Genomic DNA, 12,169 nt, shown 5'->3' on the forward strand with positions numbered 1-12,169 from the left:
TGAGCTAATTATTAGTCCTGTCATCAACTGGATTAGATTTGCTTGGTGCAGGACTATTTGCAAGTTATTTATAGTTATTTAATTATTAATATCTGCAGTATTTATAAGTATTTTATCCTGATGTTCTTTGAATTCAGATTCTCACTTAGACGTGAAGTGAATTTAATGTTTTTATTACTAGGTGAAGAGTTTAATATTATTGTGGTATTAATGTAGTAAAAGTAATTCTAATTAATCGACTTGTTTCTTTGTTTCTGTTGCTTTCCAAGGAAACAGTTTCTACAGTCTTATCAAAGCATAAACATGAAGAACTTTCATCACTGCTCAGAGTGTGGGAAGAGTTTTACTACGCAGAGTAATCTCCAACAACACCAGCGTATTCACACAGGAGAGAAGCCATATCACTGCTCAGAGTGTGGGAAGAGTTTTACTACGCAGAGTCATCTCCAACGACACCAGCGCATTCACACAGGAGAGAAGCCATATCACTGCTCAGAGTGTGGGAAGAGTTTTGCTCAACAGGGTACCCTTCAAAAACACCAGCGCATTCATACAGAAGAGAAGCCATATCACTGCTTAGAGTGTGGAAGCAGTTTTTCTCAACAGAATACGCTCCAAAAACACCAGCGCATTCACACAGGAGAGAAGCCATATCACTGCTCAGAGTGTGGCAAGAGTTTTGCTCAACATGGTACCCTTCAAAACCACCAGCGCATTCACACAGGAAAGAAATCGTATAACTGCACTGAGTGTGGGAAGAGTTTTACTATGCAGAGTAATCTCAAACAACACCAGCGTATTCATACAGGAGAGAAGCCATATCACTGCTCAGAGTGTGGCAAGAGTTTTGCTCAACATGGTACCCTTCAAAACCACCAGCGCATTCACACAGGAAAGAAATCGTATAACTGCACTGAGTGTGGAAAGAGTTTTACTCAAAGTAGTGCCCTTAAACTACACCAGCGCATTCACACAGGAGAGAAGCCGTATCACTGCTCAGAGTGTGGAAAGAGTTTTGCTGAACATGGTAACCTTAAAAAACACCAGCGTATTCACACAGGAGAGAAACCATATAACTGCACTGAGTGTGGAAAAAGTTTTACTCAAAGTAGTGCCTTTAAAGTACACCAGCGTGTTCACACAGGAGAGAAACCGTATTACTGCTCAGTGTGTGGAAAGATCTTTGCTCATGAAAATAGTCTCAAACGGCATCAGCATATTCACATAGAGAAACTACATCACTGTTAAGTGTGTGGGAAGTATTTTATTGCACATTATGTTCTCCAACAACACCAGCGCATTCACACAGGAGAGAGGTCGTATCACCATTCACTGTCTGAAAAGAACTTTATTGAAAGGAATATCCTTTAAGTACACCACACCAGCGCATTCACATAAGAGGATGACCCATATTGCTGCTTATAGTGCGGATGAAGTTTTACTGGAAGCAGCATTTTTAATAGACACCAGTACGGTCACACAGAAACTCGTTTTTTCAAGAAGACTGAAGTCGTCTTGAAAAACACCAGCACATACATTCAGAGGAGAAAATAAAATGATACTCCACTACTGCATGTACAGAAAAAGCTATGTGTAATTTTTTCTCTTATAGTTTTCTTTTTTTACTAATATACACTAGAACTGTTCTACTTCAATTATCAAATGTACATGATGGTATGAATATGATCATTAATCATCAAATGTAATGTGGTGTAATGTACCAACCTCAGATCTGAATCTGTTTTTATTCTTTATTCAAGTTTAATCTACTTTATTAAACACAGAACAACTTTTACTTTCAAGTGGAAGAATTTTACCTTGGTCTTTATGGTGTTTGCAAAAATTCTTCATATTATGAATGCTAAGTTTTCATAAATGAATAGCCTCTTACTTTAACACTTCTAGGTCTACACTCCAAAATTCTAGTCTTTAGATGATTTCCACTTAGCAAATAATGAACCGTCCTCAACCAGAATGTACATGAGAAGGTGTGAATGGAGGGCTGTGGACTGAACAGTGTTGTATTGTTTTATCATCATGAGTCTTTGTTCTTTGTGTTTATCTATAGACTAAATTAGTGGTAGCTAAACTCCTTTGTTAAAAGAAATACTCATATTTACATTTAATTATCCCACCATCTTCTAGTGCATAAAACCCAGTTCATATAAATCCTAATACAGATTGAACTGACATGTTTTGAAATTACATTTAAAAATAAATAAATGATATTGTGGTAGTTCAGGTGTTTTCTTATCATGGAGGTGACCAATTGACCAAGACCAACTGAGGGGTCAGGAGACAAGTGTTTCTTTACTGATGAATAAATATATTTGTTAAATTGTAAATTCCAATCGAGTCCTCTGTGTGATGAGAGTTTGGTTTTAAATCTGATGTCAGCAAATGTGTCCATGGTTGTTAAATGCGACTAAACTCGTCAATGTATTTGTATGTAGGCTTGAGCTGGAGTGACAATAGAAAGTGGATGTAAAGAACTGGGTGGGTAATAATTCAAAATAGTTCTTCATGTAACCTAAAATTCTATTCAAAAATCATAAGAGGATGACAATACTAAATCGTTAATAAAGAAGATTGGAGAGGAGAAGAAAACAGGAGAGGAAAGAACAGAAAAGAGTAGAAGTGAAATTCAGAGCATTTATTATTTAAAGTGTTACTACTAAATGTAATAAGAGCTACCAGTACTGCTACTAGGTCCCACTGTCACTCTGTTAATCACTGTGCTGCTGGTGAAGAAAAGGTTGACTACAGATGAACGTCTGATATCGGAAGCTAAGCAGGGGTGGGCCTGGTTAGTACTTGGTTGGGAGACTGCCTGGGAATACCAGCTGCTGGAAGCTTTTATGGCTCTTTTGTGTTTTTGTAACGTGTTGTAGACCTGCACTGGCGATTGTTTTTGTTATACAGGAAAGAAAAGGCTGAATGCAGGTGAAAAGGTGTTATTTGGCAACCAGCACTGTGTAAATATTGGACAGAACACATGATGGGTTATTTTAACTTGTTGGGTTGTGCAGTTTAACCATTGTGCTGAGCTGTGAGGTTCTTTTTTATCATGGATCAACTATGTAACTTTACTGCAGCTTGTATTTAAATGAAAGGTTTACATTGCTGTCTTCAGGATTTCCTCTTTAGTGATATTTAATGTTAATAGCTGTTCTGATCTAAAAGATGCTGCTGCCTTTGACCTTTAAAACTGAGAAGTGACTTGTGAGATAATTCAAATAAACATTTGTTTTATGCAACTTTAAACCTGTAATAAAAGGTGAACATTTTAAATGTGTCTTTATTTGCTTTAACTAAGCAGTTTCTGTAGCAGCTTGTTTGTTAGATTAAGTCCAAAATGGGTGTGGCCAGTACAGGGATCGAACCCGCGACCTTGGCGTTATTAGCACCACGCTCTAACCAACTGAGCTAACCGGCCGACGTCCAAGGGCAGGGCATATACCCACATACCCGATTCTACACTGACCGCCCTTCAGTTATGGAGCTGCCACACAGAAACGATGGAGAGCTTTACTGTTGTTGAGCAGAACAGATCTTCATGTGAGATGACTGAGGTTCATGTATTTTTCTTTTAAGAATAAATAAAAGCTGATGCTTTTAACCTCATACTTTCCTAATACTTTTATTCTACACGATCTAAATTTCTTTTAGTCTTCTGCCATGTGCAGTACAAGAATTCACTAAATTACACAGCAGCTCTCTTTTTATTTATTTATTTATCTTTGCTATTGACAAAATTGATTGTAAGCATTTATAAAGGTCATGCCACGTTCATTAGGTGAAATGAAGCCAGAATTAAAGATGGCAGAAGAACAGGGTGGTATTCTTACTTTCAGTGATTAAATTACTCAGGTTAGAAAGTACTGATACGCAGCACAGGCTCACCTGACTCTCTCTCAACCATGCTACCTTTAATCATTAAAGAGGGTACGGGGATCAAACTCGCGACCTTGGCGTTATTAGCACCACGCTCTCACCAACTGAGCTAACCGGCCCTTTATTCCTACTAACATGCAGATCAACATGTGTAATTAAATCTATGCGATCAGCTTTAGTGAATTTAATCATTATTATTATAACTTGTCTATGTCACTGATTCTGTACCTCTGTACTCCCAGAGCATGTTCAGTGTTTAGGTGCCACACCCCTTTTGTGATTGGTCTCCAGGTAATTAGACCCAGCTGTACCTGGTCTGAGCTGAGAGCATTTAAGAAGGCAGTTGGGAAACAGTCACTGGAGACTATAGGCTTGTTCGACTTAACCCGGCGCTGCGCAGACCGATCGCCGCCTGGCTCGGTACGGTGCATGCCGGTTAGTTTTTTTTGTCCGACTTGCGTCGGCGCCACCGGCGCGTCATGATGACAGACTCGTTATAATCTTGAGAGAGCGCGGCGGCTGCAGGCGGCGGAACCGGTCACTGCAGTTGCTCTCCACGGGCTGCGCTACCTGAGAGACGGCTTGATGACGACAGAGCTTAATCCTCATTGGCTAGAAGCTCCGCTGAATCCTCTGGCGGTTGTTTCGTTTCATTCTAAATCTGTTTATTTGTCTTAAAGACCTGATATTTTACTGTTTTAAGTTTCTCATTGTATTATTGTATGGCTTGTTCCTCTGTTTTTTTAAAATCTTATTTTCTTTTTTATTATTATTATTTTGCACCCCCTAGATTGTAATTTATAGGTATGACATCCTCCACGAGAATTTGTATTCTTTTTTTATTGTTCTGTATGTTATGTTGTTTAAAATAATAAAAATAATAAAAAAATAAAATAAAAAAAAGACCTGATATTTGCGAAATACTATCATGCTTTCTAGTAGCATGAGTTTATTTTCGTACAAATTGCAACATATTTTATAATTATCATTCCATATCATGAAAAGACTCGGGTAGGCTACCTGATATTTCTTTAATGTAACATATCTTTTTATCTTGATGTTTTTCTAGAACTTCTGATGGTTCTTGTCTTTCAATTTTATTAATATAAAGCAATCTGAATTGCTGTAATATTTTATATCTTAACTGTTTTAATACCACTATCACTATTACACTTTGATTTATTTTTTATTCTTCCTTGTAAACTTTGTAAACATTTTAAAATATGCTACATAAATAAAAATGTGTGGATGAACATGGTGTCATGTTTCTTTACAAGAACCAAGGCCAGAAGGTAAACAATCTTGTTCAGAAGATGATTGTGTTAAGAGATTGATCTTCAATAAACCACAGCCACTATTCATCATCAATGCCTAAATAACTGATGTGTCAGTGCTCGAAGAAGCACAATTGTACAATGTACCACATTATTCATTAGTGACTCATACTGGGCACATCGGTGAGCATACTGAAGTTTACTGTTTAACAATGCATCTATAAAATACAGTGGCATGCGAACATTTGGGCACCCCGGTTAAAATTACTGTTACTGTAAACAGTTAAGCAAGTTGAAGATAAAATTATCTCCAAAAGGCATGAAGTTAAAGATGACACAAAACATTTTTTTATTATGTCTCTATAATGAATTACATCTTGGTTGTGAGGTTGTAGTGAATGCTGTTCATCATCCTCTTCATCCTGCACATCATCACCATGGTCTACTGGCTCCAAGCAAACACTGTGTAGAATGCAACAAGCTGACACCGCTGAGCTGATGGATTGGACATTTCTCAAGTGCAGGCATCGGAGTCTCCTAAACTTTGCTTTCAGAATGTCTGAAATGACCTCTAAATTCTGAGAGACTATAGAGGGGGACAACATCCTCTACAAAATGTTGTATTTTTGGAACAAGCCTAAAGAAGGGTAAATGTGATTAAGTCCTTACGTAGACAAAATAATTATGTAGACAGTTTGGACTTTAAGCCACTTTGACACAATATAATTGCAGTCTATTTACCATATACACAACCATAATGATTAAGGTCTGATTGAGTGCACTTTATAATTTCCATCTAATTATTTCTAGAACACTTTTATATACATTGTTTATCATATTCACTAATTCTACCTTGAACAAACCATATATTTGGAATTATGTATTCACACGTTTTCATGTGAAATGTTTCAATAAACAGTCTTGAAAAATAGGCTACTTAGTTTAGGTCTATTCATTTAAACTGTTGTAGACAAATATTTAAATCTATTCAATAACATAAATATGTGTTTGATAACATGTTTGTTAGAACTTTTCTTTTTCACCAATCTACAAGATAAATGAATGATGAGTAAAACTATATTTATTTACAGATTTTACAGAAACTTAGTTTGACACTTTATGGTCATCTATATTCACCACTATGGATTTGGAAAACAAACGCTGGGCTTAACCTGCTCAATGATCAAGAATGTTTAGTTCGATTTCACGCAAAAGCAGAGCGATTTCTACTGCATCCACTTCATCAGCCACGTAGAACAGGAACGCCGCGAGATCCGCTATAGCTCACGTTTGTTGCAGGTGGCGACTGTCCGACTTGACGGCTTTCTTTTAACCTCCTCCCCCAACTGCAACTGGCAGCTCTCGCTGACCACCAAGGCGAGGCGCAGTTCATCTCGAACAAGCCTTATGTTGTATTGGCTCTCTTGCAGCGGTTTGGTTTGTCAGGTTGGTCCAGTTTGCTCATGTTCTTGTTTGTTCATTCCTAGAAGTCTAGTTCATGTTTAGATTAGCATTAACATTTAGTTTAGCCTTTAGCTTAGTTCATGTGTGTTTAGTTTAGTACTTAGCTTTGCAGTCAGCATAGGTCATGTGTTTGTGTTTGGTTTTGTGTATATTAGGCTTTTCTTTTGTTACTATTAAGTATCTTTTTGTAAAACATCTCTGTGTGTCCGCCCCCTCTTGTCCAGTCTAGCCATAAAAGCGTTAAGCCGTTTAGCTACCTAGCTAACCATCAAAAATTAAGTTCTCCTTTAACCTTAACTTTTTACTTAACAAACTATATTTATGTACATAAATGCCATTCAGATGTTAGAAGTGTGTTAATAACGTCAAATAATAGATAATATGTAATATCTTACCATGTTTTTTATTGTAAGGTGATGAAGTATCTCAGATATTCAAATTCTCGTGCACGTCAAAGTTGTTCGTGCACATGTGCAGTTTTGACCATATGACCCAACATAATAATTTCTATTACACTTTAAGCAGCTTACTTTCATTATTATGTACAATTTACTAAGTTCATTTTTTCAGTGTAGTGTGTAAAGCATGCTGCTAATAATAATACAAATAATAATAACTGTTAATATTATAATAATAACTGTCTTATTCACATTAGAACGATGCCAAAGTCCTACAAAGGAAATGGAGCTGGAAGAGCAGACCTACAGTTCTGATATATGGTCTGAAGATTGAGTGTGGATATCTTTGGAAATAACGAACGAGGTAAATATAGTATCCATTAAAGACCTAGAAGAACCATCTGAAGATTTAATCTCAAACAGAGAGACACATTATGGATTTGTTTGAGCCAAACCAGTTTAAAAAGTGAAATCTTTACTTTATCTTTACTCCCTACCTGAGAGGAGAGGACATACCATTTACAAATTTACATCCTGCAACGCTCTGTATTTATTTACAATACAAAATAAGCCCAACCCACTTCGGACACACATCACAGTGACTGTTCTCCATCATGGACCGATTCGTCATCTAAAATCAGAGACATGGTTTACTCCAGCAAGCAACAGACGCAGAGGAAAAATTGGGAGAACATGAAGTTCATGGAGTTAGCCAGGAGTACCACAGACAACCAAGAACACCACCAATTGAAGAGATGGTGTAAATAAAAACATCATGAAAACAATTGCCACAGAATTAAGAAAATCCATCCAGATACATGACAACATTCTGATGGAATTGTACCTCACACTGCAAGTTATGAATGAGTGAGACCAGTTTGTTCAGTACACTGGGTTACACAGAAACAGGGATTAGCATCTTGTACACCTGTACTACTGTACTTAGATGCAACAGGAGGTGTGGCGCCTACAATACCTAAACAAAATTGAAGAATCCTGTATTACTCCCTTACCTTACCTGGAAAAGATCGAGATGCTTCTCCTCTATCAACTCCCCCACTAACATTTTTAAAACAGTTGGTGCTTAAATTGTCCAGGTATACCAGCCTCAGAGTTCATAATGTGGAGACTGATTACAGCTGAGCTTTGATGCAGGCTGGTATTTTGGTATTTAACAGAGAGCACATTGATGTGTACCTGGATAAAACATATGCACTGCCAAGAAGTGCAAGTCATGGGCAGAAATAAAGTCATTTACAATTTTGCATCTTCACTCTGCTCATATTATCAAGGCAGTTGTTTCTGTTATTGCACAGTAGAATATTGACCGTGGACTTAAAGATTTCTCCACCTATATTTTACCAGACTGCAGAACACTTGTTTTGGAGGAAGGCTGTGAGAGTTTTAGGCACTTCAGTACTGTTTTGTTGGCAAAGCAGCTGTCTTGAAATTCTCAAGGACCTTACACTCAAGGAAAGATCACAACTCCTTGGGTATTATACAGATGATGACAAGCCAGAAGTCTGAGATGATGCAAAGAAGAAGTTAAAACCACAGTGGATATAAAAGACAATGATGAAGACAATGCCTGTCATTGTCCTGAAAGTTCTTTTGGACAATAATTTTGGAATCTTTCATCTGTGAAGTGGGACAATGCTAGGGGATAAAAGAACAGATGATGACCTTACTTCAGGTCAAACAAGAGACATGAACTGTCATGTTGAGAATTGGTTTGGCATAACAAATACATCCATTCTTCAAAATGGAAAGTTGATCTACACTTTGCGACACACAAGACTTTGTGACACTGTGGCCCCATGAACTGTTGAATGGTGAAGTCAGTTTATAATTACAGTGGGGCCAAAAAGTATTTAGTCAGCCACTGATTGTGCAAGTTCTCCTACTTAGAAAGATGAGAGAGGTCTGTAATTTTCATCATAGGTACACTTCAACTATGAGAGACAAAATGAGAAAAAAAAATCCAGGAAATCACATTGTAGGATTTTTAAAGAATTTTTTTGTAAATTATGGTGGAAAATAAGTATTTGGTCAATAACAAAAGTTCAACTCAATACTTTGTAACATAACCTTTGTTGGCAATGACAGAGGTCAAACGTTTCCTGTAATTCTTCACCAGGTTTGCACACACTGTAGCTGGTATTTTGGCCCATTCCTCCATGCAGATCTCCTCTAGAGCAGTGATGTTTTGGGGCTGTCGCTGGGCAACACGGACTCCACAAATTTTCTATGGGGTTGAGGTCTGGAGACTGGCTAGGCCACTCCAGGACCTTGAAATGTTTTTTATGGAGCCACTTCTTCGTTGCCCGAGCGGTGTGTTTGGGATCATTTTCATGCTGGAAGACCCAGCCACGTTCCATCTTCAATGCTCTCACTGATGGAAGGAGGTTTTGGCTTAAAATCTCACGATACATGGCCCCATTCATTCTTCCCTTAACACGGATCAGTCGTCCTGTCCCCTTTGCAGAAAAACAGCCCCAAAGCATGATGTTTCCACCCCCATGCTTCACAGTAGGTATGGTGTTCTTGGGTTCTTCTTCTTCCTCCAAATACGACGAGTTGAATTTTTACCAAAAAGTTCCATTTTGGTTTCATCTGACCACATGATATTCTCCCAATCCTCTTCTGGATCATCCATAAGCTCTCTGGCAAACTTCAGACGGGCCTGGACATGTACTGGCTTAAGCAGAGGGACACGCCTGGCACTGCAGGATTTGAGTCCCTCTCGGTGTAGTGTGTTACTGATGGTAGCCTTTGTACTTTGGTCCCAGCTCTCTGCAGGTCATTCATCAGGTCCCTCCGTGTAGTTCTGGGATTTTTGCTCACCGTTCTTATGATCATTTTGACCCCACAGGATGAGATCTTGACCCCAAGGGAGATTATCAATGGTCTTTTATGTCTTCCATTTTCTTACAATTGCTCCCACAGTTGATTTATTCACACCAACCTGCTTGCCTATTGTAGATTCACTCTTCCCAGCCTGGTGCAGGTCTACAATTTTCTTCCTGATGTCCATTGACAGCTCTTTGGTCTTGGCCATGGTTGAGTTTGGAGTCTGACTGTTTGAGGCTGTGGACAGGTGTCTTTTATACAGATAACGAGATCAAACAGGTGCCATTAATACAGGTAACGAGTGGAGGACAGAAGAGCTTCTTAAAGAAGAAGTTACAGGTCTGTGAGAGCCAGAAATCTTGCTTGTTTGTGGGTGACCAAATACTTATTTTCTACCATAATTTACAAATAAATTCTTTAAAAATGCTACAATGTGATTTCCTGGATTTTTTTTTTTCTCATCTTGTCTCTCATAGTTGAAGTGTACCTATGATGAAAATACAGACCTCTCTCATCTTTCTAAAGAGGAGAACTTGCACAATCAGTGGCTGACTAAATACTTTTTGGCCCCACTATATATATATATATATATATATATATATATATATATATATATATATATATATATATATATATATATATATATATATATATATATATATATATATATATATATATATATATATATATATATATATATATATATATATATATATATATATATATACATATATATATATGTATATATATATATACATATATATATATGTATATATATATATACATATATATATATACATATATATATATATATATATATACGTACTCAGTATGAGCAGAAAGACGCGACTGACTTACACTTTTACATTTAGTTCTTATTGCTATATTCTGAATTGTATTTGTTTGTAAACTGTGAATTAGTTCTTAATCTGGTCGTGATGTTAGTGAATTAAACCTACATCTCTCTGATGGTCTGATCGATGAGCTGTCTGTTCTAACATGCTGCTTAAGCCCGGCTAGTTCAGTCGGTTGAGCTTGAGACTCTTAATCTTAGGGTCGTGGGTTCGAGCCCCACGTTGGGCGAGTATCTTCATTACATGTCTACAGAAACCAAAAGAACGTTCTTCCACTTTGGACAGTCGGTCTCCAGTGACTTATCAGGTGGATATTTGTGCTTGTAGGACTGTTGTTTACTGGATGTTTTTCAGTTACTTATTTCCACTATTCTGTGGGACTACACATTGTTGTTGTGTCTCATATTAGTTTGATCAACAGGCAGGTTGTGCAATAAAAGGCGCTCGTCACTGGGTGGGCTCGAACCACCAACCTTTCGGTTAACAGCCGAACGCGCTAACCAATTGCGCCCCAAAGACACAGGCACTGTTGCTTTATTGGATGGTACACATGGGTCACATGACTAGCTAAACGTTTACTTCAGGCTAATAAACAAAGTAATTACACAAGGTTATATTGAACATAGTCATGGACAATTTAGTGTCTCCAGTTCACCTCACTTGCACGTCTTTGGACTGCGGGAGGAAAACGGAGCACCCGGAGTAAACCCACACAGACACGGGGAGAACATGCAAACTCCACACAGAAAGGACCCAGACCACTCCACCTGGGGACTGAAAGCAGGACCTTCTTGCTATGAGGCGACAGTGCTATGCACTTATTTCAAGTTCACACCACACGACTTTCCAAGTCGTCAGGTCGCTGTACAGTTCACACTACACGATTGGATCTCTTGTAATCGAGAGTCTTTCAAGTCGGTGTGTATTTCACACTACATTTAAATTTTTGGCATTTAGCAGACGCTTTTACCCAAAGCGACTTACAGTATTAAGACAGTACACAGTCTAAGCAATTGAGGGTTAAGTGCCTTGCTCAAGGGCCAGTAAACCAGTGAACCTTTGCTTACTAGTCCAGTACCTTAACCGCTAAGCTACAACTGCCCAAGGCTGGTCACTGATAGGGGGTCACACACTACACCATCTATCACCAACTGGAATCACAGGCGAGCTTCTCTGGTCTCCCAAACTACGTTTTGTCACGAAAACAAACGCGAGATGTGACGAGGGGTTTAATGATACCACGTCCAAAAATGTACGTCAACAAGTAGCGAGCGATTAAAGTTTGTGCGCTGATGTGCAGCGTAAAATCAAAAAGAAAAATAAATAAATTTAAGTGGATTTGACTTGGATTGTTCTATAGTGAGCTGGAGGTTAATAAATATTTTTTGCAATGCAATGTTGGTGTTATGTTTTGTAGAGAACGATCAAGTCAGAT

The 12,169-nt window shown here is 38.0% G+C and overlaps 1 protein-coding gene and 1 non-coding gene across 2 annotated transcripts in view; one reads left to right on the forward strand and one right to left on the reverse strand.

The window, feature by feature from the left end:
* LOC134326273 (zinc finger protein 850-like) overlaps positions 1–1,152 on the forward strand; it is a gene marked incomplete at its 3' end in the record, with an annotated part of 57,503 nt that extends 56,351 nt beyond the window's left edge. Inside the window, exon 17 of the mRNA XM_063008441.1 lies at positions 320–1,152. Within this exon, the coding sequence (XP_062864511.1) occupies positions 320–1,152 (833 nt within the window). The remainder of the gene's footprint in view (positions 1–319) is intronic.
* Positions 1,153–3,362: 2,210 nt separating this feature from the next.
* Positions 3,363–3,436, reverse strand: trnai-aau (transfer RNA isoleucine (anticodon AAU)). Its single transcript has one exon. It is a non-coding gene; the product is annotated as a tRNA-Ile (tRNA).
* Positions 3,437–12,169: the final 8,733 nt, after the last annotated feature.

This window comes from Trichomycterus rosablanca, chromosome 14, assembly GCF_030014385.1.
Source record: "Trichomycterus rosablanca isolate fTriRos1 chromosome 14, fTriRos1.hap1, whole genome shotgun sequence".
Lineage (NCBI taxonomy): Eukaryota > Metazoa > Chordata > Actinopteri > Siluriformes > Trichomycteridae > Trichomycterus > Trichomycterus rosablanca.